The sequence below is a fragment of the Pseudorca crassidens genome, chromosome 10 (assembly GCF_039906515.1).
Source record: "Pseudorca crassidens isolate mPseCra1 chromosome 10, mPseCra1.hap1, whole genome shotgun sequence".
NCBI classification, from domain to species: domain Eukaryota; kingdom Metazoa; phylum Chordata; class Mammalia; order Artiodactyla; family Delphinidae; genus Pseudorca; species Pseudorca crassidens.
Window position 1 is genome coordinate 22,804,824 of NC_090305.1, and position 25,733 is coordinate 22,830,556.

General features: G+C 51.6%; 4 protein-coding genes across 15 annotated transcripts in view; 1 reads left to right on the top strand and 3 right to left on the bottom strand.

Annotated features, from left to right (window-relative positions):
- The window catches only part of MDC1 (mediator of DNA damage checkpoint 1), a 15,074-nt gene extending 12,253 nt beyond the window's left edge, over positions 1-2,821 (bottom strand). For 2 of the 7 annotated variants that reach the window (XM_067752345.1, XM_067752338.1), the window contains exons 1-2: positions 2,690-2,773; positions 1,029-1,308 (exon numbers count right to left, since the gene is read on the bottom strand). In XM_067752345.1, the coding sequence (XP_067608446.1) occupies positions 1,029-1,049 (21 nt within the window). In that variant the 5' untranslated portion in view covers positions 1,050-1,308; positions 2,690-2,773. The other 5 variants (XM_067752339.1, XM_067752343.1, XM_067752340.1 and 2 more) reach the window with 5 other exon arrangements.
- A 96-nt stretch (positions 2,822-2,917) lies between these two features.
- Positions 2,918-6,592, top strand: TUBB (tubulin beta class I). Its single transcript, XM_067752419.1, has 4 exons — positions 2,918-3,167; positions 4,577-4,685; positions 4,958-5,068; positions 5,355-6,592. The coding sequence occupies exons 1-4, from the start codon at positions 3,111-3,113 to the stop codon at positions 6,410-6,412; spliced, it is 1,335 nt and encodes a 444-aa protein (XP_067608520.1). The 5' UTR covers positions 2,918-3,110; the 3' UTR covers positions 6,413-6,592.
- Positions 5,354-20,828, bottom strand: FLOT1 (flotillin 1). Of its 6 annotated transcripts, none has more exons than XM_067752408.1 (13): positions 20,102-20,120; positions 19,314-19,370; positions 18,939-19,014; positions 18,759-18,849; positions 18,389-18,532; positions 18,132-18,251; positions 17,948-18,043; positions 17,583-17,735; positions 10,576-10,757; positions 10,372-10,417; positions 10,124-10,261; positions 9,710-9,874; positions 5,354-8,587 (listed from the first exon to the last, which is right to left on the bottom strand). In XM_067752408.1, the coding sequence occupies exons 2-13, from the start codon at positions 19,354-19,356 to the stop codon at positions 8,558-8,560; spliced, it is 1,284 nt and encodes a 427-aa protein (XP_067608509.1). In that variant the 5' UTR covers positions 19,357-19,370; positions 20,102-20,120; the 3' UTR covers positions 5,354-8,557. The 6 variants fall into 6 exon arrangements, with proteins under 6 accessions (XP_067608509.1, XP_067608506.1, XP_067608508.1 ...); XM_067752405.1 differs by lacking the exon at positions 20,102-20,120 and adding an exon at positions 19,704-19,876; XM_067752407.1 differs by lacking the exon at positions 20,102-20,120 and adding an exon at positions 19,704-19,876 and having other exon boundaries at positions 19,314-19,522.
- Positions 20,829-20,835: 7 nt separating this feature from the next.
- IER3 (immediate early response 3) lies at positions 20,836-22,341 on the bottom strand. The gene is made up of 2 exons (XM_067752448.1): positions 21,392-22,341; positions 20,836-21,292 (listed from the first exon to the last, which is right to left on the bottom strand). The coding sequence occupies exons 1-2, from the start codon at positions 22,010-22,012 to the stop codon at positions 21,032-21,034; spliced, it is 882 nt and encodes a 293-aa protein (XP_067608549.1). The 5' UTR covers positions 22,013-22,341; the 3' UTR covers positions 20,836-21,031.
- Between the last annotated feature and the right edge of the window lie 3,392 nt (positions 22,342-25,733).

Here is a 25,733-nt window from a genome sequence, read left to right on the forward strand (position 1 = left end):
GTGTTTCACGGTGGTTGGTGGACTTGTACTTATCCTGATAGCTCTCACCATAGTGTAACTATTACATTCCATTTCTGCCTCACACCCCCCGAGAACTGGACAAGGCAGAACTGTGTCTTTTCCCCAAGGGTCCATCATATTCATTCAACAGTTATTGCGCACCTGGTACCGCTGTAAGTATTCGGGATACATTCCTGAACCAAAAGTAAAATTAACTCTGCCCTCCTGATTAAAGAACAAATAAGATGAAAACTCAAAACAGTATGAAAGATGCTACTCTAAACGGAAACTGTTGACAGGTTGGGAAAGTAGGACACCTCCATGGAGATAGTGTTAACTCCGTTCTTAAGACTGGCGAACTCAGCTGGTACCCATGACCCTCGTCTCCAATCCATGGGCCACCACCTTTGATCTCCCTCCATCCCATGGGTTCCCTCCTAGCCCAACGGCTCCCTGTGTCTTCATACCTAAGGTCAGGGAGGAGCGTCAGGTAAGGATGAGTATTATAATCCGAGCAGCAAATTTCCAAGTATCCTCCGCCCAGTCGTACCCAAGGCACGCCCCTCCCACCCACCGGGGAAAACAAAGATGTCACCCGGGGAGCCTTGGGCGAGGCCCCCCAGAACTCACCTACTTTGAGTCCCCGCGCGCGCCACCAGTAACGGCCGCGACCGGGGTGGCGCGAGTGCCTGAGCGGGGCGGGGGCCTATTCGCTGATTGGCTCCTGCCGCTGTCTTTCACAGCCCGGCGGCACGCCGACAGAGCAAGCCGCCAATTCGGAGGCACAGCCAGAGCCCCGCCCCGTCCCCGCCCCCTTACAGCTCAAAGGGGCGGCTTCTCCGGGGAGGCTGAGATCAGTTGGCTGAGGCTGTAATCAGAGGCCGCCGAAGGCGCTCGGAATAGCGCACCTCGATTGGGCAGCTCCAGAGGACAACCCACTGCCGCTTCACCGCACCGCCCACTTCCCGCGCAGATTTCCAAATTGCGACCACAGAGTCTGGACGCCAGCGACGGATAGAGGGGCTTACCATAGTCGTCGCCCCAAGCATCTAGTGCGGCCAGAGCGTCCTTCCCCGGTCCTCCCAGACATGGGGTCCGCTGACTCATGAGAAATGAAAATGGATTGCGGGTTGCAGTCGTGGCTGAAGGCTGCAGTTTGGAAAATATCCCGTAGGCGTGGCGCTCGAGGACTCATTGCAATGGAAGTCATTTTCTTATGAGTTAGCTCGTCTTGAAGTCATGTCATTTCCTCTCTGACAGTACATTCCTGATGGACATTTTGAGGTCATTCTCCAAGAGTAAAGATCCCTAGGCAAACAGAACTGTTCCGTTAACCATCTTGAAGGCTGACCGAGTTCTTTGAAGGGTTCAAGGATGATAAATATCATTTATTTCATTAAATGTCATACTAAGACATGAATAATTTAGGAAGACCTTTTGCATTCTTATCTCACTTCATTCTGACTACAATAGGCAGAAATAGGTTTTATAGAAAGAATCGGAGCTCTGCCGATAACTTGCCTACAACTAATGTAAGGTAGAGACAAATTGAAACCAGTTCCCTAATTGTAAATCCTGAATTCTCTTCACTACCACAAAATACGTAATTATTTTCATTGTGATCATGCCGTAAAACATGAACATTCTATTTTAAGTGGGTAGACGGGTCTTACACAACTTGTTCTTTTATTTATAAAACGACTGAGAAATGTGTGTTGAATCCAATGTGAATTAACAATGATGACCTTGATATAACATGTCCTTTATCACAGTGCTTACCACACTCAATTATTGTTTATACACTTCTCATGAAATTGCAAGATCCTGGAGAACAGTGAGCTACTTCTTAATCATTTTTGTATCCCTAGCTCCTGGATTGGTGGACACTTAGTATCTCTCAAGTTGAATTAATCCCTGAGATGAAACATGCCACTCAGACTTCAGCTCATCCAGTTTTTCCCCCATCACCTCCCTACCCCTTTTATTTCAATCCTGAGGCTCCTGGAAGGTTGCAATGGTCAGCCACCTAGTCAGTGAAATCAGTGAACTGAAAAAACAGACTTCATCAGTGTCTAGAGAGGCAGGCTGGAAGACACTGAAATTCTATCAGGTACCTCACCCCATAGTTCTCCGCTGGACAATACAGTGTGTTAAACGCTGCTCTAAGGCCCAGACCCCCCACATGGACAGACACTTCTGGCATATCAACTTCTCTAAACCATTCAACTTATTCTTGAACATACCCTTCACACAATTACTTCTCTATCTTGAAAAGCCCTTGCTGCAATTTTGTTTCTAAACATTATCATTAGAAAACTCCCAAGGAAATAGCAGGAGGGCAATCCCCTCCTTCTTCCTGAGGTATCTGGGGGAGCAGCAGTTTACTGAAGTTCATGCCTTGGGTCACCAAAGGACCAGCTGTTAGACAGCAGATCAGGATGCCGCATTTCTCCCCAGTTTTCGCTGAGCTAAGCAGTCCTGTCTTCCCAAGAGCTACCGCAGCGGGGAGCTTTCAGGGCGTGCCCCCACTCCACCTTCCAACGCCTGGCACCCCCGGGTTCCCAATTTCTGTATCCGTAAACTACTCTCTTTTTATACCAGAAAAGTCAGGCATAGAGGAAGGAACCCTTGCGCAAGGTCATTTTTCATTAAAAACTCCCAAACCAAAACCCCCACACCCAGTACCCACCCATTTGTTCTTTCATTTTGCAGCGTGGACAACAATAGAGGACTACAACTCCCAGGGAGGACTGCGCTCGTCCCGCCGAGCAGGGACCAATGGACGTCTGATACATGACCAGCACGGACTAATCAGGGCCAGCCTCGGTGAGGCTTTGTCTCCCCACCACCTCGCGGGGCGCGTTCTCCCGCCTCCCGGCCCCCGCGCACGCGCGCCCCGCCCTGCCCGCCTTTCCTCCCGCGCCCTCCCCTCTCCTTTCTCCCTCTCAGAACCTTCCTGCCGCCGAGTTCGGACCTCGCTGCTCCAACCTCTGGGCCCCGTCCCATCCTTCCAGCCTGCGACCAGCAGCAGAGAAAAACTAATTACGTATCATTTTCTTGCCCCGTACACACTTGTGAGGCGAGCAAAAAGATTACAATAAATTTTAAAAATGAGGGAAATCGTGCACATCCAGGCCGGTCAGTGTGGCAATCAGATCGGTGCCAAGGTAAGGATTTTTAACCTCTTTTGACTATATTTATTTTTGAGAAGAAAAAAATCCAGGTAAATTATGACGAATGGCTGTGGGACATTCGCATCCTCCATTCTTAGTCAGGCTTTACCCCTTAAAAGTTGTATGTATATATAATACACGTTTGTATTATGCAAAGCTGGGATTTGCTTTTGAAAAATGGGGAATTTTTCTTGGCAGGCGTATTTTGGGGAAGCTGTTAAAAGCACTCTTCAGGTTTAGGGGGCGGGAAAACCGAGTTTCTGTAAAATTTTACTTAAAGGGCATCTGCTAACGGTCCGGGGAGCGAGGGAGATGCGGAAACGGCCCGAGACAAAGCGAGATGAGGTTTTCCCCATGTGCATCCCCTTTGGCGGGGCTTCGGCGGGCTGAGCCGGAGGGGGAAGGGGCGAGGCTGGCGGGCAGCTGCAGAGAGGTCAGATCCAAATGTGGGGGACGCGATGCGCCAGGGTGGGCTGCAGTACGCGATATCCTTTACAAAAGATAGGTGTCTCCGGGCACCCGCGATCCCCAAGGGGCGGTCCCCCAGTTTTTCGTGCATGGAAGGCTAATATGTGCTGGACTAATTTCAGTTTCTTTCATTTGCCCTTAACCGAGACCCTTTTAGGGCGTGAACAGATATGGAGAAAGAGCTAGGGGAAAGGGGGAGTGCTTTTTTTTAAAGGGCTCCTCAGGCCCAAAGAGTAGGACAAAGGAAGAAAAACCTCATTTAAAGCAAGGGGGTTAAAATTAAAAGCTAGAGAAGAAATAAAATTCCGAGGCCAAGGGGGAGGCTTTTTTTTTTTTCCTTTGCGCGCGGTTACAGTGTAGCGGGGGAGGGGCGGGGAGGAAGCGCGGCTGCTACGTTAGAGCAGAAGGGCGGGACCCGGGCGCCCTGGCGCGCTGGGACAATGCGGCCGGGCCGGCCCGCTGGGGGCGCGCGAGCCCGAGCCAAGTCCCGCCCTTACCGCGCGGAATTTGCGCTCCGGCCCCGCCCACGCGCGGCACCTCCCTTTGTCGGCGCCTAGGCGCGCGCCTGCGCCGCGGTCACGTGCCGGGCGGGGTGGGCGCCTGCGGCAGTGGCTCCTTTCTCCGGCCCCCAGCTCTTTGTGCCCTGCGACGGGGGGGCGGGGAGGTGTGCTTCTCCGAGCAAGTCGGCCGCCTCCATCTACCCACCTCGGTGCCTGCGATCGCCGGGACCTTCCACAGCATCTCACATCCCAAGCAGTGAAAGCTGCAGTTTTCCCGCGTGTGCAGGTGTTTAGGGGAAGGGTGTGGCAGGCAGAAGGAATGCCAGGCCCTAGGGGAGGGCCCGCCACAGGCGTATCTGGAATTAAAATGGCGGTAGAGGGCGTATAATTGGCTGGAACCTGAGCTGTTGAGGACCCGTTGCTCTCCCCCGGCAGTTCTGGGAGGTGATCAGTGATGAACATGGCATCGACCCCACCGGCACCTATCATGGGGATAGCGACCTGCAGCTGGACCGCATCTCCGTGTACTACAATGAAGCCACAGGTGAGGGCAGGAGGCCGTGAATCACGGGTCCCATCACTCCCACTTCTCTGGGGTCTCTGCCTCCCTGGGAAACCCTTTATCCCCCTTGAATGAATCCATTCTCTCCCTTTGGAGCCGTTTCTTCATTTCCCCCATCGGGGCTCAAAAGTGGCTCTGCTGCCACCTGGTGGCAGTGCCTGGAATCACAAGTTTGGGTCCCCGGCTGCCTCCCCGCCCCAAAATATTTACCTATATGTCGGTCAGTTTTTACAACGCTACTTTATTCCCTGTAGGTGGCAAATATGTTCCTCGTGCTATCTTGGTGGATCTAGAACCCGGGACCATGGACTCTGTTCGCTCAGGGCCTTTTGGTCAGATCTTCAGACCAGACAACTTTGTTTTTGGTGAGTTACACAGACAATAGTAGATACTTGTTCAAGTTATTTGGGCGCAGCAAGAGTTAGGAAATGATTGTACTGAAGAACTTATACAGGGCTGTGTTTTGAAAGCTAACGGAGGATAGAGGTAGTGACTGCTTTAAATAGTAAACTGGGGGGGAGCGACAGGTGTACCACAGGGGAGGGAGAGAAGATACATCCACTGGCATTACTCCAAAAGTTGAAAAGCAGAAATGTGGCCATGTATCTTCCACACTTTACTAACCAAGCTTGCCTTCCGACCCCATTGCAGGTCAGTCTGGGGCAGGCAACAACTGGGCCAAGGGCCACTATACAGAGGGGGCCGAGCTGGTCGACTCGGTCCTGGATGTGGTTCGGAAGGAGGCCGAGAGCTGTGACTGCCTGCAGGGCTTCCAGCTGACCCACTCGCTGGGCGGGGGCACGGGCTCTGGAATGGGCACCTTGCTCATCAGCAAGATCCGTGAAGAGTATCCTGACCGCATCATGAACACCTTCAGTGTGGTGCCCTCACCCAAAGTGTCCGACACCGTGGTGGAGCCCTACAACGCCACCCTGTCCGTCCATCAGCTGGTGGAGAACACTGATGAGACCTACTGCATTGACAACGAGGCCCTTTACGACATCTGCTTCCGCACCCTCAAGCTGACCACGCCAACCTACGGGGACCTGAACCACCTCGTCTCGGCCACCATGAGTGGTGTCACCACCTGCCTCCGCTTCCCTGGCCAGCTCAATGCTGACCTCCGCAAGCTGGCAGTCAACATGGTGCCCTTCCCACGTCTCCACTTTTTCATGCCTGGCTTTGCTCCTCTAACCAGCCGTGGAAGCCAGCAGTATCGGGCCCTCACTGTGCCAGAGCTCACCCAGCAGGTCTTCGATGCCAAGAACATGATGGCTGCCTGTGACCCCCGCCATGGCCGGTACCTCACCGTGGCTGCTGTCTTCCGTGGGCGGATGTCCATGAAGGAGGTCGATGAGCAGATGCTCAACGTGCAGAACAAGAACAGCAGCTACTTCGTGGAATGGATCCCCAACAATGTCAAGACGGCCGTCTGCGACATCCCACCCCGTGGCCTCAAGATGGCGGTCACCTTCATTGGAAACAGCACAGCCATCCAGGAGCTGTTCAAGCGCATCTCAGAGCAGTTCACTGCCATGTTCCGCCGGAAGGCCTTCCTCCACTGGTACACAGGTGAGGGCATGGACGAGATGGAGTTCACCGAGGCTGAGAGCAACATGAACGACCTCGTCTCCGAGTACCAGCAGTACCAGGATGCCACCGCAGAAGAGGAGGAGGATTTCGGTGAGGAGGCCGAAGAGGAAGCCTAAGGCCGAGTGCCCACCACCTCAGGCTTCTCAGTCCCCTCTGCCTTCTTCCTCAGCCGCCCCTTTCCTCTCCCTCAGAATTTGCGTTTTCTGCCTATCTTTTTTTTTCTTTTTTGGGGGGGGGGTTCTAGAACAGTGCCTGGCACATAATAGGCGCTCAATAAATATCTGTTGTTTGTTGAATGTCTCCTCTCTCTTTCCACTGTGGGGAACCTAGATTTCTGCCATTCTGGGTAACCCTGTATTTCCTTCTGGTGCCCACTCCTCCCATCTGTCCAGTTAACATTTCCCTCTCTGTTTTCAAGATAAACTCTCAAGAAGCTGAGTCTCATCAAATCCCATTCAGAACCATGTGCTGATAATCCGGATAGGTGACCGCCATCCTAGGCCCATGTGGTAGCCCAGGGGAAAGGAAACGAAGCAGCAGGTAGAAGTCCCTACTGGGAAGGGGTGGGGTTTTGGAGAGGGGCATCCAGGCTATTGAAGTCCTAGTTTCCAGGTAGCTCTCTGCTCCTCAGCTTCTGGGGAGGTGTTAACAGTATTATCTCCATTTTCAATCTCCCTCCAAGCTCTGTCCTGAGCTATTTCCTTTGCAAGGTTCTGGCCACCACCCTGTCAAGGGGGGGATCCTCCCCTCTTCCACTTTACCTCCCTCGTAATGTTGGATTCCTTCCTTTCCCCTGGTCAGAAAAGGGGGTCAAGAGGAGCAAGGGAGACTAGTCTCTAAGCCTCCAGAAAGCCACTCCCCAGCCCTATCTTTTCTTATGGAAAAAAATGACTATCACCCCTTCTGTACCTATATGGAAAGCTATGTGCTACCACCTAAACGTCATTCCCCAGAGAGGGGGCAGGACACTCTCCATCCTTTGGCAACACCTCATCTCTTACTTTTGCTACTGCCTCCCCCCCACCCTTGGTTTTGTCCTATTCTACACTTCAGATTTCTATTGTGTTGAACTTGCTGCTTTTTTTCATATTGAAAAGATGACATTGCCCCAAGAGCCAAAAATAAACGGGAATTGAAACAAAAAGTTGTGAGATGTGTGCTCATTCAGGGAAAGATTGCTCGTGGAGGCATGGGGCTCAAGTTCAGTTATATGATACATTCTACTTCCCATAAACTAATGAGAAGAATATCCTTACACCTTAATCCCTGGTACCCAGCACCTGTACCTGTCTTAGTAACTGGGGTAGGTATAGGCCCAGATGCAGGATCTAGGGACAGAAAAGGGAACTGAGATGAACGTCAAGTGGTTGCAAGATCAGCATCCCCTTGAACGATCCTGCCCAGAGGTACTGAACCAGAATGGGTTGGACCCCAGCAGTCTAACAGTGCTCCAGAAGGATCTCAAATGCACAGTGCATCCAGGGTTCCTTTCTGTTACAGGTAACGCTGATTTCTGTAATCCTGTGGATTTTCTCAGCCTAAGGCAAAAAATCACTAGTGAGGGACGTCACACCATGGTCCCATTCTAAACCGTTCCATCCAATACCTCATGCTTCAAGGAGCACAATAGTCTCAAAGCTGCCCTGGAAATTGAACAAATGTAACAATTTCCCTTGGCCGTGTTTTCAGTAATTCTAGGGACGAATGCAGTTATTGATATTGCTTCCACTTCAGCACGCTTTGCTGACTATAACCAACTTCAGGGTTGGGAGGGGGATTAATTCTATAACTTAACATACAGGTAACTACTGCCTCTTCCATTGTAAAAAGCCTATTGAAGGCAAAGGCAAAAGCTACATTCTAGCATTCATTTTGAATTAGTTCTGCTATATTAACTGTTCATAAGTATCAGTACTTATTAATAGCAATTTATTTGACAAAGTTGAGAACCTGCAGACCACCCCTGAAGGCTTGGTCAAGGAAGAATTCTGGACAACAGGCTCAGAGAGTAGATTAAGTTAAATAAGTTGGGGGTGGGATCATCAGAAGGCTGGCATGGAACTGGCAGTCTGCAGTATGGGGCTGGAAAAGGGAGCAACCCTTCCCTTCCAAGGCAAGGGACGGGCTTTTTGGCGGGGAGAGACAAGCGGTGGAACTCCGCTGTCAAAGGATGTGCTTGGGGAGCCAGCTGAAGTGCATGCAGTATTGGGACCATTCAGGCAACTTGAGTTATGAGGCTGGGCATCGCGAAGGTCGAGGGCTCAGGCTGTTCTCAGAGGCTTGTGGTTCACCTGGCAAAAGACAACAGTGATGACTATGGGAACCAGGTGCCCTGCTCTCCCAGGATCCCATCTGGGTGAACAGGCTGCAGGGAGGATGCATACTTCCATGAGTACTCTAGTTTTTTCTGGTACCCTACCTCACCCCCTTTGCCAAGCAGTCATTTGGATTCTTGTATAATAATGAATTACTTACTGCAAAGGGGTGAAGGGAGCCAGATCCCTGCTTGCACAGGCCCTCCTTAGCTCCCAATTATCCACTGCAGACCTCAAGGAGACTCCAAGGAACCCAGCTCGAAGGTCACTGATTCAGTCTGGTGCTTTTATTTATATATGCATTTTTTATTTAACACACTCTTTGTTTTGTTTTTGTTGTTTTGGCTGTGCAGAATGCGGGATCTTAGTTCCCGACCAGGGATAGAACCCACACCCCCTGCATTGGGAACGTGGAGTATTAACCACCAGACTGCCAGGGAAGTCCTTTAACACACTTATATAGTACTTACTACATGCTAGGCACTGTTCTAAACACTGCAAATATCTACTCATTTAATCCCCTTAACAATTCAACAGGGTAGTTACTTTTATTAACCCAGTTTTAAGGTGAAGAAACAGGTGCAGAGAAGATTAACTTGTCCAAGGTCACAGTTACCATGCACTGGGGCCACGATTCACACCAAAACAGTCTGGCTCTAGGTCCTACTCTCTGATCTCTACCATAATCTACAGGTGAATAAACAGGCACCAAGAAAAGCAGTGATATGCCCTGGAATTAATTTTCAACAGGCTGCAGCTAGTTCCTTCTACCCGTGGGGTGACCAAGAGCACAGGCTCCAGAGATAGCTGGCCTGGGTTTGAAGCCCAGCTTCACCAGCTGTATGACATGGGCTAAACTGGAAGTTCAGTTTCTTTACTTTGTAAAACCCCACATACCCCAAAGGAAGTTTGATCTAAAAATATTTTTAAACCATTTGTGTAGAAGCTTAGCCCTGTGTCTGGCACACAGAAAGCAATTAATAAATGTCAGTGGCCCCCCAGGCCTCCTGGGTGCTGGCCCCATGCTAGGCCCGCTGCATCACATGCCGTAAGAACCTGGCGATTCGGCTCCACAGCCCCCGCCCTAGAAACCCTCACCTGGGAGATGCTGACGCCTGTGAGTCTCTCCACGCTCTCCGGCAGGCGGCTCAGGATGTCCAGCACTTCCCCGGTCACTTTGGCCGCCCCCATGGCCCCACTTCCACTGGACACCAGTGTGATCTTATTGGCCGAGGTCAAGGGACCACTGATCTCCTCTGCCACCTGGTAGGTAAGATGCCCACTCAGCACTTGTGGTCTGACCACACCCATCCTAAGACTCCTTACTCTGGGTTTTAAGATCCTTGTCCTTCACTTTTGTGAGGATCACCCTTCCTCACTCTGGTCACTGGCTTGTAATTCTCACCCCGAATTTATGGCCCCTAGCCTGGTTCTCCCCCAGACCCTCATTTCCCTCACCCCTCATTCCCTCATCCTGTCCCTCCTCTGCTTTTGTCCACACGACCCCCAGACCTGGGGCAGCTTCTCCAGCAGCATGTCCAACTGAGCAGCCTCCTGGTACAGCTGGAACGCCTCTGCCTTCTTGGCCATCTGCTCAGCCTCGGCCCGGGCTCGGGCCCCTATGGCAAAGGCCTCGGCTTCCCCACGCATCTGAGGAGGGTACAGGACGCCTGGGGTACTGATGGTGGTAGTCAAGGACAAGAAATCCCAGCACAATCCCACTCCCTCCACAAGCCGGCAAGAGCCATCTGCTAACTCACCCGCACGGACTCAGCTTCTGCCTCTGCCTGCATGATCAGCTGGGACCTGGGCAGAGAAGGGAGTGGAGGGAGGAGCTGAGGAAGAGCCCTTGCTCTGGGAGAAAGACTCCACAGGAGGAGTACAGGTAAAGAAGGCCTCAGCAATTCGTCTGGGGGCGCCCAGGTGGTTGAAGGAGCCGCAAGGGGCCAGGAAGGGGTGTTTACTTCTCTGCCGCTGCTAGGCGCTCCAGCTTGTAGCGCTCGGCTTCCGCCGGCTTCCGCACGCGGGCCTCCAGCTCCTTCTCCCGGCGGGCGATCTCCTGCTCCTGCACTGCCACCTGCTGGGCCCGCTCCACCACCTGCACCTGGACCCGCTGTTCCTCGATCTGCTGCTTCGTCTTGGCCACCTGGGAAGGAGGGATGCTCAGAGTCAGAGCTGAAGAGCAAGCGGCCAGGAAGCAGGCAGGGAAGCTAGGGCCGGGGCTCCCGGGCGGGATGTAAAAATAGAGCAGGGGGACTTCCCTGGTGGCGCAGTGGTTAAGAAACCGCCTGCCAATGCAGGGGACACGGGTTTGAGCCCTGACCTGGGAAGATCGTACGTGCCTTGGCCACAACTACTGTAGCCCATGCACCTAGAGCCCGTGCTCCGCAACAAGAGAAGCCACCGCAATGAGAAACCCGCGCACCGCAATGAAGAGTAGCCCCCCCTCGCCGCAACTAGAGAAAGCCTGCGTGCAGCAACGAAGACCCAACGCAGCCAAAAATAAATAAATAACTTTAAAAAAAAGACTTGATACTGTGTCAGTTCAAAAAAATTAAAAAAAAAATAGAGCAGGCACATGAAGGCGGTCCCAGTGGGCTCAGCCTGCCCAAGGGAGTCCGTTTCCCGTACAGATCCAAGGCATGGCCTGAGGAGCGATGGGGGGTGGCCTGATCTTCCCTATCAGAGCCAATACCAACAGTTAGGGCTGTTCCCCACGTAGTCTCAGCTTCAGGGCTGGATAGGGCTGGAACCCAGCAATTCTCCCTCAGGCCAGGTGAAGTATCCCTCCACTGAACTCCTATCACCTTGTTTCTCCACCAAGTCTCCCTCTAGAGTATGAACACCTGGTGGGCACTGAGTGCATGGTAGCCATCCTCCACCTCCAGTCACGCTCAAATCCATGCACTTCTCTCCATCTGTGTGGCGGTTACCTTAGTGCACGCCACTGTCAACTACTGAAAAGTTCTCTCACCAACTTTTTTTTTTTCTCTCTCTCACCAACTTTCTTTTTGGGGGCCGTGTGTGTGTCATTTTTCTCTTTTGTATGTGGTCCAAATTAAAAAAAAAAAGTAAACAGTGATAGGTTTCCTCCCACCTATTTCTCAAGCCACCTGGTTGGTTCACTTTCCCTGAAACCACCACCGTGAGCAGCTTGTCGTGTATCCTTCCCGGGATACTGTAAGCAACTACAAGAACATGTATACACAGAGTTCCTCTTAGGCAGATTTCATTTTCTTATCCCTTGCAGAGTAGAGGGATCAGAAGGCTCTTGCCAAGATGTCGGTGAGGAGTTCGGGGGAGGAACACACTTCTTGCCTCATTGCTCTGGCTCAGATGTGCACCATCTCCCCTGTGGGGCTCATCAACACAAGAGATGGTGCCCCTGCCTTTACAGTGAACACCCATCTGTTCACTCCAGAGGAAGGGTGCTTCTGGATGTGGCACCCTGTACTGTCTTTGACCCTAAAAGTTCAAACCTGTTCCAAACTGGACTAGTTGCTCTTGGCCCCCATATGCAGCATCACGGTGTTCCTGTGTTGGAGCCTACCCACTCCTCCTTCTCTCTCTTCTTCAGACTCAACCTCCGGCAGCTCCCTCAGAAAGAGTATGTGGGGGACTTCCTTGGTGGCGCAGTGGTTAAGAATCCGCCTGCCAATGCAGGGGACACGGGTTCGATCCCTGGTCTAGGAAGATCCCACATGCTGCAGAGCAACTAAGCCTGTGCGCCACAACTACTGAGCCTGCGCTCTAGAGCCTGCGAGCTGCAACTACTGAAGCCCACGCACCTAGAGCCCGTGCTCCCGCAACAAGAGAAGCCACCGCAATGAGAAGCCCGCGCACCGCAACGAAGAGTGGTCCCCGCTCACGGCAACTAGAGAAAGCCCACGTGCAGCAACGAAGACCCAATGCAGCCAAAAATTAATTTTTTTTAAAAAAAGGAAAGAGGGCTTCCCTGGTGGTGCAGTGGTTGAGAGTCCGCCTGCCGATGCAGGGGACACGGGTTCGTGCCCCGGTCTGGGAAGATCCCACATGCTGCGGAGCGGCTGGGCCTGTGAGCCATGGCCGCCGAGCCTGCGCGTCCGGAGCCTGTGCTCCGCAACGGGAGAGGCCACAACAGTGAGAGGCCCGCATACCGCAAAAATTTTTTTAAAAAAAGGAAAGAGTATGTGGGCAATAAGTTTTTTCAGATCTTGCTTCTCTGAGATTTTCACTCCGCTCTTCTATTTGAATGACGATTAGGTTGAGTACAGGTTACTAGGTTGTTATTAATCTTCCACCAGCATTTTTAAGGCATTGTTCCAGGGTATTCTAGCTTCTTGAGAAATCTGAAGTCATTCTGATGCCTGACCCTTTGCTTGAGATCTGTTCATTCTCTCTGGAAGCTTTTAGTTCTTTTCGTTATTCTCAGTGTTCTGAAATTTCACAGTCATGTTCTTCGAGGTAGATGTTTTTCATTCACTGTTTTGGGCACTTGGCGGACCATTTCAATCCAGAAAGTCACATAAACATGTCCGAATCTTTTCACTGATGATTTCCTTCTGTTTTCTTTGTTCTGTTGGGTCTCCTGGGCTGGCCTCTAATTTTCTTTCCCAATTTTTCCATCTGTCTTGTCCTATTTTCTGGGAAATTTATTAGAATTTCTCTTCCACTGTGATTTTTTTTTCAGTTCTTCCATTTTATTAATTTCTAAAAGCTCTTTTTTGTTTTCTATGTCCTGATTTCCTAGATGTGAACTACTCTCTTATCACTGAGGATATTTTTTTTTTTTAAGCTTTCTTCTCCCTGCATAGTATGTATCCTTCAAATTGCTTTGCTCTGCTTGTGATTTTGGCCTGTCTTCCATGTTGCAGGATCCCTCATATGTCAGGGATTCCTTGCTTGTCTGCTCACAGGGAGGAAGGTCTGAAACACTGAAGGGAAACTCTGGGTATGGGGGTGAGGCTCATTGGCTTTGAGCTTCAATCTAGGCTGACCTAGGCAGTTCATCTGCTGAGGAACCTCAGATTCAGGATCTTCAAGTCTTTCATGTTGGATTGGTCATGTTCCCCAGAGCAGTCTTCTGATTTCTTCTTTGGAAGATGGGGGTTCTGAGAGCCATATGGGGTGAGTGGTTAGGGGAAGTGGTCACTATTCAGTATTCAATAGGCAGACAGAGGCTCCCCTGGTGGCGCAGTGGTGGAGAGTCCGCCTGCCGATGCAGGGGACACGGGTTCGTGCCCCGGTCCGGGAAGATCCCACATGCCGCGAGCGGCTGGGCCCGTGAGCCATGGCTGCTGAGCCTGCGCGTCCGGAGCCTGTGCTCCACAACGGGAGAGGCCACAGCAGTGAGAGGCCCGCGTACCGCAAAAAAAAAAAAAAATAAATAAAATTAAAAAAGGCAGACAGCCTCTTCAGGCCTGTTACTGGTTAAGTACTTAGGCCCTCACCTGTGTCTGGCTGGCCCCAGGTCATGCCCTCTGGTTTACTCTCATCAGATAATAAACCCCCAGAAGTCTACTGGGGCAGAGAAGGGAGCATTACCCAGAGGCAGGGAGCCAGAGCACTCTGAGAAGTCACTTTTCACCTGTTTCTCCTTATTTCAACAGTCTTCGTCACAGCTCCAGAGGCCCCTGGTGCTGCCAGCTCCTGAGCCTCAGATCATTTCATTGTTTTCTCCCCTTCGGCTTTGGGCTCAGCTGTCTCAGACCTCCTTGGTCAATTACCACAGCTTTCCAGCGTCCAAAATGATGCTATGGTTGCTGTTGCTTCTGTTCCTGTTCTCTCCAACTTTTTTTTTTCTTTAATCACCTTATGTGGATTTAGTAAGGTTTTAAGAGGGAGTGCAATTAGCTGCATTTATGCAATCCATCATCTTTGAAAAACCTTCTAACTCATCTCCCCACTTCTTTTTTTTTTTTAAAAAATTTTTTATTTAATTTATTTATTTTTGGCTGCATTGGGTCTTTGTTGCTGTTCTAGTTGCAGCGAGCGGGGGTTATTCTTTGTTGCGGTGCGCGGGCTTCTCATTGCGGTGGCTTCTCTTGTTGCGGAGCATGGGCCCTAGGCGCGCGGGCTTTAGTAGTTGTGGTTCGCAGGCTCTAGAGCGCAGGCTCAGTAGTTGTGATGCACGGGCTTAGTTGCTCCACGACATATGGGATCTTCCCGGACCAGAGCTCCAACGCGTGTGCCCTGTGTTGGCAGGCAGATTCTTAACCACTGCGCCACCAGGGAAGCCCCCTTCTCTTCTCTTTTGACAATCAATCAATTCTTCACATAACAGCTGTACTGATCCTTGTGAAAATGTAAATTAGACCAGAGCACCTCTCTGCTTAAAGTTCTCCAATAGCTTCCCATTGTGCTTTGAATCTTCTAAGTCTCCATCACGGCCACTCGAACCCTAGTAAACCTGGTCCCGCCTGCCTCTCCCTACTCACAGCACACCAGCCATACTGGATCAGAAACCTCCTTTCTGTTCCTGGGACACGCCGAGCTCTTTGTTACATCAGGGTCTTTGCATGTGCCAGTCCCCTGCCTAGTCACTTGCCACATATAGCTATTTAAATCAAAATAAAAAATTTAAAAATTCAGTTCCTCAGTCACAAAAGCCACATTACAAGTGCTCAACATCACAGCACAGATACAGAGCATTTCCATCATTTCAGAAAGTTCTGTTTGAACAGCACTGGACTAGAATGTTCTTGGCCCACAACTCTTTACATCGTTGACTCTTTCTCATCTTCAGGATTTATCTCATGTATCACTTCCTCACCGAAGCTTCCTCTGATCACCCCCGACCTAACAGAGTATCCCCCCAGTAAAGGACCACCTATGTATTTCCTTCATAGCACTTCATGTAATTTGAGCCAGTGAAGGTTACTTGCTTATTAGTGGTTTCGGGTATTATAACGCAAAGCTCCACGAGGGCAGGAATCTTATTCCGTCTCGTTCATACTTATACGCTCACCTCCAGAACAATGCCTGGCACATAACAGGCATTTAACAGATACCTGTTGAGTAAACCCCTATTTCCCCAGCGCCTAGCACAAAGCCTGGCTGGCACAAAATGAGGAACTGATAAAAGCTGAACAGAACCCAAACCAGCCCAACCCTTTGATGTGCAGACAAGCCATGTTGAGAAGAAGATTAAGGACCTTATCCTTGGGTGGGTTAAGTCCCGCCCAAGCTGGTGTTTTCCACTATGTTAATGCTTCTCAAACTCCAGTGTCTATCAATACATGAATCGCCTAGGAATTTTGTTAAAATACAGATTCTGACTTGGTCAGTTGGGCTGGAGCCTCAGATTTTGTATTTCTAACAAGTTCCCCAGGGATACTGCTGTTGCTGGGAGGCAGACCACACTTTGAGTAGCAAAGTACTATGCCACACTCAGGTACCTGTCAAGCCATCCAGGGATTTAACGTCATAACTAAAGATGTGTTGCATTTCATAATTTCACCCTGTACCAACTCTTGGCAAAAATGAATTTCATAATATTGCTACCCTTTGGGGAAAGGTCTCAGAGTACAGTTGATTCTCGTTATTTATGGTAGTTCTGTTTCATAAAGTAGCCATGAACACTGAATTAACAAAACACTTATTTTGTTCCTAAGGGAAATACAGGTATAGGTTCCTGTGAGCCTCTGGTCACAACAGATAAACAGATCAATATATATCTTTTTTTTTTTTTTGGCCAAGATGTGCAGCATGTGGGATCTCAGTTCCCCGATCAGGGATCGAACCCACGCCACCTGCAGTGGAAGCACGGAGTCTTAACCACTGGACCGCCAGGGAAGTCCTATATATCCTTGTTTTATGTGTTTCTGCTTAAAGACACCATATATAACATATCTGTTGATTCGTTAACAATGAACTCATGGCCAGCAGCACTGTAACTCATGCCTAAAAGAAGCTTATCTAACACACATGTCTTCTCCATCAGGCACATCACAGCCTTCTTGCACTTAGGAACACTAGACGGCACTTCAGCACTACATTTGGGGACATTTTAAACTGAAATCACCAAAAAAAAGCACAAAAGTGTAAAAAATGTGGCAGTGAATATACTATGAAAATGACACTGTTTACAGTAGGAGCCGAAACAAGAAGGCAGAACATCTTCTTGTTCAACTTCAACTGGGAAGCACATATCAGGCAACTCAAATTGTTCTCCACTCTGCGCATGTTTGCAAATAGTCATCAGTACAAAAAATACTGGTTCTGAGGTAACCAATAAATTTTAGTGATGAGGCAAATTCTCAGTTATGGGATCCACAAATGATGAGGATCGACTACACCTCCCTGCATTTTCAAGGGCCCCCATGTCTCATTTTGTGGGATTCAAAGCCCACGTTTTCCTTCCTCACACACTTCTGTGATCACCAGGGCTGCTGTGGGCCCATGGAGTACCCCTGTGCAAATTAGAAAAAGGCACCCCTTCCTCTGGGTGGATGCAGACCCATTCACCCAGGCCCGATGTGGAGCATGGTTGGATCTTAGCTCTGGATCACCCCCTCATCCAGGTGCCCTGGCACAGGGCACAACCTGCCTCAAGGCCGTGATCAGCCCTATAGAGGGTATCCTTTCTAGGCCTTTTCTTTGCTTTTCAGCTGAAACGTTTAGGTCTTTTTTTTTTTTGCGGTACGCGGGCCTCTTACTGTTGTGGCCTCTCCCGTTGTGGAGCACAGGCTCCGGACGCACAGGCTCAGCGGCCATGGCTCACGGGCCCAGTCGCTCCGCGGCATGTGGGATCTTCCCAGACCGGGGCACGAACCCGTGTCCCCTGCATCGGCAGGCAGACTCTCAACCACTGCGCCACCAGGGAAGCCCCGTTTAGGTCTTTTAAATCTTCCTCATAAGGAGGAGCTGGGTCAGAAATGGAGGGCCAGAATAAGGGGATCAGAGTTAGAATATAAGAGAGAGTGGTGGCCTGAGAAGAACGGGGAGGGAGTGAAGTCCAGCCTGGCCACCGGGCCAGCATAGGGTCTCTGACCTGAAGCTGATAGGCCAGGTCAGCCTGTGCTCGGCGGGTGTTGACCTCAATGTCATATGCAGCCTTCTTGAGCTCGTAGTCCCTCTGCGCCTTGGCCATCTCGATCTCACTCAGGTACTGAGCAGACACCTTTTCTTGCTTGGCTTTGGCTTCCTGTGCATGCAGAGATCAGGCAGGGAGTCAGAGTAGGGAGAGGAAGGCCCCAGGGAGAGAGCCTGATCTCCACCAAGCTCCTCTGTCCTCACCCCAGGCCCGGCCTCATTTATATCCTCTGCCAACCCTGCTCCACCAGCCCCCACGCCATCCCCTCTTCCACCAGGTGCACAATAAGCCCATGGAGACCAAGCAACCCCCAGATCTCTCACCCGGATCCCAGCGTCTCTCTTGGCCTCCGCTTCCCCAATCCGAGCATCTTTTTGGACTTGAGCTGTTCGAGCCTTCCCCAAGGAGTGCAAATAGTCCTGTGGGAGAGTTGCAGATATCACAGTCCTCGGGAAGGTTTAACAGATGGGAGCAGGAAAGCAGGGAGAAGCAACTGCCTAGGTTTACCTGATCGTCGTGAATGTCCTTCAGGGTGTAGCTGACCACGCTGATGCCCATGTTGACCAGGTCTGAGGAGGCCACTTTGAAAACTTGCTCTGAGAATTTCTGCCTGTCCTTATAGATTTCCTAGGATAACACGATGGAGGGAAGAAGGAACGTAAGCTCTCAGATCCTCTGACCACTGTCTCCTACAGACTAGCTCGGTCCTTAGGCCCCTCTCACTCTGGCACCCCTTCCAGATCTTTCCCTGCCCTCAGGCCCACCTCCACAGTCATGTGGGCCATAATAGCCCTCTGGTGGCCCTCCAGCGTCTCCAGTGCGATGTGGGCAATCTCAGCCTCCGTCTTGCCCAGGAACATCTGGCAGGCAGCTGCCAACATTTCCTTATTCTGGCCCTGAATCTTCACCTGTAGCCAGAATAGGGTTAGGGAGGGTGTGGTGAAGGTCTCATGAAGACAGGGAGGAAGCTGGGAGAGTCAAGTGCCTTGGGGATCCCTGGAGAAGCTGAGACTAGCAGAGAAATTTCTCCATAGCAAGAGGTAGGGAAGGCCATGGTCAGAAGATTCTTAATGTCTGGGGACAGAGAAGGTGATGGGGGAGTGGACTTTGGAGGAAAGGCTCTGAAAGCCTCACCTGGGCAATGCCAGTGACTGAGATGGGGACCCCATGGCGAGTGTAAACCTTTTCACTCTTGACATTGAGGGTCAGTGTGTTGAGAGAGATCCTAGGGGAAAAAGAAGGGGTGGACAGTGTGAAAAGGAGAAAAGAGAGAAAACGGGGGTTCCCTTTCCCTAGTTCTCTTGTTCAACCTACCTCTGGATTTGCTGGATGCAGGGCAGGACAAAGACTCGTCCTCCAGCCACCATGACTGGGGGGCTCCGGCAGAAACCTGCAAGGTGAGGAGACAATGAGCTGCGGTGGCCGGTGGCCACGGTGGAGCTGGAATGTGGAAGACGACCGGGGAAGGGAGGGGGAAGCAATCCCCACGAAGAAATCTGCGCGCTGGCAGGAGCAGCGGGCAGTGTAGGCCTTGGAAGGATAGAGGCAGGGAATCACCACAAGTGGGTGGCTTGCAACCATGGGGGTGGGATGGGCAGAAGGTCTGGCGCTGGGGAGCTGGTGGGGAGAGGGGGAAGGGACCTCTGCGGGGACTTGGGGGTCACTGGCTGAGCAGAGAACAATACTTACCGGAGACCACCATGGCCTCGTTTGGGCCACAGGTGAAAAACATGGCTCAGGCTGGAGCTGGAGGAGGGGGAGAGAAAGCCTTTGCTGATAGCAAGGGGCACTGTGGAGTCCACAGGAGTGAACCCTTTCGCTTTCCTGTCAGTCCCGCCCCGCCTGCAGACAATGCGGCCCCGTCCCTTCCGCGCCCACGGATCCGCTAAAGCTTTACCCTGTGAAATTTCGCAGTCACCCAGCGACTCCCAGCCCCTTGCCGCACCCCACCTTCAGTGACGACGGTTTCTCCCTTATCTGATAAAGCTCTCCCGGCCCTTGGAGACCCCCAGACCCTTGCGCCACCGTCCCTGCTCCTCCACAGCTCGACTCCATCTCCCCACCCCACCCCCCACCTACCTTCCCGGACGCGGGCAGCGGCCTGGCCGTGGTCCGGGGCAGGGCGGGGACGCGCAGGGGACCTGTGAGCCGCCGAGCAGGGGCCGCTCGCGCACAGCCTGCCTGGGAGCTGGGCCCGCGCTGGCGCCTTTGCCCCCAACCAGGCCGCACCCTGTCGCTGCGGCAGACGCGACCCCGCCCCCTCGGCCCGCCCCTTTCCCAGCAGGCCGCGCTCCGGTCCGCAGCCCGCCCGGGCCCCGGCTCACCCGGGCTGCCGAGCCAGCCCGGGGTCGGATGGGGCGACCCCCAATTCGCCGCCCCTCCGGGGTCCGGAGCCCTGCCCAGGCCGCTCCACGCCCCGCCCCACGGGACGTGACCTCAGTGGGTCTGGCACCGCGGGGCAAGGGAGATTGACTCACCTCGGATTTGCCCCGCGAGAATTAACTGGGAAAACCGCAGATTGGGCAACGTACGACAGCATCCGATTACCGGTTGCTGGGTTCCGTGACTCGGGAAAAAGGGGCTCAGGGGCCCGGGGAGGAGCGCCCGCTGGTGACTTGGCCGCGGCTCCTCCGGCCCAGGCGCTTGAAGGCCATGAGGAATGGGGGACCATGGCTTGCAAAGAGACACTCACATGACTGCTGACGGTAAATCAAGTTTATTTGTGTTCACAGAACATACCGGGCGACCCCATAGCCACCCCCTGACAGCCCATCGACCCCGCAGCCACCCCTTGGGGGCAACTTCGAGGAGATCGAAGGCCAAGGACCTTATTCTCAACGGTCCGCCGAAGCCTCACACAGTAGACCCGCGAGTTGAGATGCTGGAGGGCTGAGTATGTCACCTGCTAAACCTACTACGACCCACCACCGTCCTTGACTCCCAGCCCGGGCGCCTTCTCGGACCCGGGTTTCCTCCATCCCTCTTCCCAGCCTCGTTCAGTTCTGGGCGCCGGCCTCCACCAATTCCCCAGAGCCCAATAAATACCCAGAGATCTGCATTTGCAGCAAGGAGCACATCTCGCACTCCTGCATAAGTTAAAATAAATATTACATACACCCCTCCATCACCTAGGGGGACATACATAAATACATATAAATATTATTAGGAGCAATGATAAATAACGACGCTCTCCTGCCACCCGGCCTAGCCGGGTAAGTCTCCTGCCACCCGGCCTAGCCCCGGCGTGTCGGTGCCTGTCTCTCCCAGGCTCGGGCTGGCATCTCCGCTGTAGTGTTCTGAGTGCGAGTTGCCTTGGGAGTCCCAGTTTGGGATACGCTCTTTCTCCCACCAGGTACACCCAGTGTTTCTTGGTTTTTCAGATTCTTCTGGGGGTGTGGAGAGTCCGGTTAGAAGGCGGCAGGGTGTTGCTGGAGAAAAGTGCTGAGGTCCAAAGCGTAGTCCGAGGGCTCCGAGGTCAGATTAAGGGGCTCGAGGACCGGGGGCACAACGGTGGGCGCGGGGTACTGCGCGCTGGGGGTGTCCTCCGGGACCAGGGGTGTCGACACACCCTCTTCAGCCATCAGGATCTGGCAGAAGATGATGGTGAGCAGGAGAAAGAGCAGCCTTTTGGCAGGGTTCGGATCCTCGACTGGCAGCTGACGCCGGACCTGTGGGGAGATAACAAAGGCAACAGGTCAGGTCGGGGCCCCGGCGTACGGCGGTTCGCCCTGCTCTTCCCCCGGCCTGTCCACTTCGGCGACACTCACCACTCGTGGGTAGAGGACCCTACGGCTGCGCTTTCGGTGCCCGCGGGAGGCGCTGGGGCGCGCAGCGGGGGCCACCGCGGTCTCCGGGAGAGGATCGAAGGTGAAGATCTCGGGGCCGGAGCCCCGTTGGGGTCCCGGGCTGGTGGAGGGGACCGAGGTCGGAGCCCGCAGGACGGTCATGGTGGGGAGGGAGCTTCGAGAGTGACACATTGTGCGCAGAGCTGAAGGACAAGTGGCCGCGCAGTCCTGCAGAGCTAGTTTTGTACCCCGAGAACTGGGCGGGCCCTTCTCAACTCCACCCGCTGCTGAGAGCGGTTGGCCGGTCGGCTGGAAATTCCGAAGTTTAAGCAAAGGGAGGGGGTGGAGACTTGGCCAGTGCAACCGTAGGCGCCTAAGTGTGTGTCGTGAGTGTGTGATTTGTGAGTGGAGGCGGGTAAAATTCCGGACTGCGGGCACATGTCGGGACATGTGGCTGCTGGAGAGGGGCTCACAGACAGTTTGAGAAGGTTCAGCCACAAGCCCCATCTCTGGAGAGGCAGGAAGGCTTACATAAGGAAGTCTGCCCATCCTACTACAATACTGACCCAGCAAAGTCAAGGAACCACAGTTACAGGTGCACATTCACAAGTTTGTAGGAAACATGGAAAACACACAGCCTAGGAGGGAAGTCACTACAGAAACAGCCAAGATGCCTAAGAGAAATGAACACCCTAGCACACACAGACAGACACAACCCTGCCTGCTTTAGCACACACACACAACACACACACACACAAGCACACACACACACCACATTGTAGAGGCGGAAAAATTTCTCCTTTCCTTCTAGTTTCTTTGGCTGGTCTAATAATTAGACATAGGACAGATTAACAGGAGAAAACAAATTTAATTGCGTACTTACAGGAGCCCATGAAGACTGGAGACTCAAAGGCAGTCAGTCGGGCAATCGAGGCTTACATGCCATCTTCAGCTAAGGAATGGGAAAGAGGCCTGGGGCTTGAAGGGGAGGTGGGTAATTCACAGGAAGGTGAGAAGAGCAGATGTTTGCTAATTAGGTGTTTGCCCTGCTAAGCAGGTAAGTCTTTCAGGTGAAAGCTATCTCTGGGCCAGGCCCCCTACCTAAATTATTTAGGCAATTGTCTGCGGGGGTCTTGATTTCCTTCAGCTCCGAATAATTCACATGCCAAAGTGGCACATTTGGGGGTGGCATATTCTGCTCGCCTTCAATATGCGCATCACACCCACACAGAACAAAGGTGCAGAGACTGCACAGGGGCAACCCAGCAATGTGCAGAAATGTTCATACATGGCTGGAGCAGAGGACCACAAAATACAAAGGTGAGAAGTTAGCAGCCATCTGGATTTAAGTTTATGTGAAGAACATTTAAACTGTGAGACATTATGCAAATGTTGTGGTAATGATAATAACACAAGAGAGAATTGACACATTTTCATAACTGCCTTAGAGAAAGCTGCTCATGGATGTAAGGCCAACTGGCCCGAGGCAGGGGAACACAATCAGATTCACAGGTTGCATCAGACCGAAATTCTCCGGACCACCCAGTTCCAGGAACTGACCTGGGGACTTTGAACCCAGCCCAGCCTTCCTACCTTTCGAGGGGTGGGAATAACGGTCCCCCAGGATACCCGAAAAGACCACCAAATAAGGAATACCCTGCGCCCTCCCAGATTCACCACACCCCTTTCCCTTCTTCCCCTATAAAATCTTGCCCAACCCTCGCCCAGGCGCGACTTCTCTGGCCCCTTTCTCTCGGACCAGAGAACCTCGCCCGGGAGCGCTCCCTAATAAAGCTCACTTGAAGCTTTCCTCTGTTTCGTGGTGCCGTTTGTTAAGATCCGACCTTACAATGGACACAGAATTTAACATCTTTTGAGCACTCAACAGGGCCAGACACCCTGTTAAAAGGTACTGTTGAGTACTGAGGTAGGTTTCAGCATGTATGCTGCCGAGAGAGCCAAGTGCTTTATCTAAAGCAAACACATCAGGTTCTAAGAAAATGGAAGACTAAGTATGGAATGGAAGACCAATAGAGCTGCTGTTCCTGTCTGTCTAATCAATCACATGAGGCATCCAGGAAGAATGGCATTTGAGATGACCTTAAATGGTGGGTGGGATACCACAGAGTCAGATGTGGAAGATGACTGAGAAAGAGAATGGAATCAGCAAAGGCCTTGAGCTGGAAAAGTACAGGATGTGTTTGGGGAATCACAAGAAAAACAATCTCAGGACAAGTTTCCTGTAATGGAGTAGTGGTGAAACCCAGCTGGACCCTGTGGGGCCCTCCTGGGTACCAAAGCCTTTCCGTGTCCCTCCTAGACCTTCCCTGGGTTCCAAAGGACAGATTCAAACAGTTGCTGATTAGGGAAGGAAGGGAATGCAGAAACAGGAGTAGTCGAGAAACAATAGTGCAGGACTTCCTTGGTGGTCCAGTGGTTAAGACAGAGCTTCTACTGCAGGGGGCGTGGGTTTGATCCCTAGTCCCGGAAGATCTGAATGCTGTGCATCCAGCGCAGCCAAAAACTTTAAAAAAAAAAGAATGGTGCAGATAAAGCAGGGGCTGGTTCCTCCTCAAGGGATATACATAACAGTATATCTTTGAGTTCTTCTACAGGAACTAAGTCCCTCACTCAGTTGGAGGATGGTAACTTCAGGCTGAGTACAAGATTCCTGGAGCACCACCCTGTTACCTCACCACCAACCAATCAGAAGAAAGTCACACACCCCAAATTTTACCTATAAAATCTTTTCCCCAAAAAACTGTCAGGGAATTTGGGGGGTTTTGAGCACAAGCCACCCATTCTCCTTGCTTGGCCCTGCAATAAACCTTTCTCTGCCCCAAACTCTGACGTTTCAGTTTATTTGGCCTCACTGTGCACTGGGCACATGAACTTGTTCCATAACAGCATCTTCAAAATCTCATTTCTTCCTCTCCAAACTCATTTTTACCCCTCTTCTCTTGTGCTGTGCTCCAGCCACCCAGGGCCTCCTCCTTTCAGTTCCCAGGACTTGCCAAGCTCTTTCTCCCCTTAGGTCCTCTCCTTAAATTGCTCTGCCCTGGCACTTGCAGTTTTTGGCAACTTCTCATCCTCATCATAAACAGGAGGGAAGGGGGCAGGGCACAACCTTTAAAAGAATGACATAGTCCTTGAGGATCCGAATTTTGCCTTTAAAAACTCTTCCCTGAAAACCATCAGGGAGTTTGGGGTTTTTGAGCAAGAGCCACCTGTTCTTTTTGCTTGGCACTTGCAATAAACCTTTCTCTGCCCCAAACCCAATGTTTCGGTTTGTTTGGCCTCACTGTGCATCAGGCGCGCAAATCTGGGTTCCACAACAGTGGGAAGTGACGATGGCTGGAAAGGAATTAGGCAGTGAGGAGAGCTTAGCTGTCAGGCCAGGGGACTGGGTTTGACTCTAGACTGTGGAGCTTGTGGGTCATGGAATGACATCAAAGGAGGGCAAGTTCAAAGCTGGGAACTGAGTGGGACAAGGAGCATGCTCTGGATGGGGAAACACTGAGGCAGAGACAGGATACTATTGGAGAGGTTTGGGTGGGAGGAAAGGGCCTGAAATGGGCTATGACACAGGGAACACGAGAAGGGGTGGCTTTAAGAGACATTCCTAGCATAAGATTACCAGAATTTAGTGATAAGACGGGTAGCATTAGAGTCAGGGAGCATGAAGGGACCAAAGTTGTCTCCATGCATTTCAAATGCATCTGCCACAGAGCTTTGTACCACATCATATTATGCCTGGTGCACAGGATGAGAACATGTTTGACCTCTTCCATTAAAGGCTGTGTCACACATGTCTCTGTGTCTTCCATAGAGCCTAGCAGGGTGCCTTGCACGTACTAGTTGTTCAATAATCTTGATAAATGAAAGATGAAAATGCAGAACTAAAAAATGCACATATAGTATACATACACTGGCTGGATCACCCCAAGATTTTGAGACAGGCATACACTCCTTCAAATCCCACATACGAATTTATAACCTCTTAAGAAAAGTTGGGACAAGTCTTACACAGACACCAAACAAAGAACACCTAAGGGCATTTCTCAGCCAAGGATGTGTGGGGCTGCAAATAGGGGGATGGCCCACAATTGGGCTATAAATAGAGACATTATTGCTGTATATACTATTGCTTCCTGGGCTCATATGTTGCTTTATTTTACACCCACCACTCCTCTTTAAGCACACTAGCAACTTTCAGCATTATACACTTCTTCCTGATGAGGCATAAAACACACTTCCTCTACAAACAAAGACACATCCCTTTCCCACACCTCCCTTTCACATCTGCCATCATCGTTACATTTAC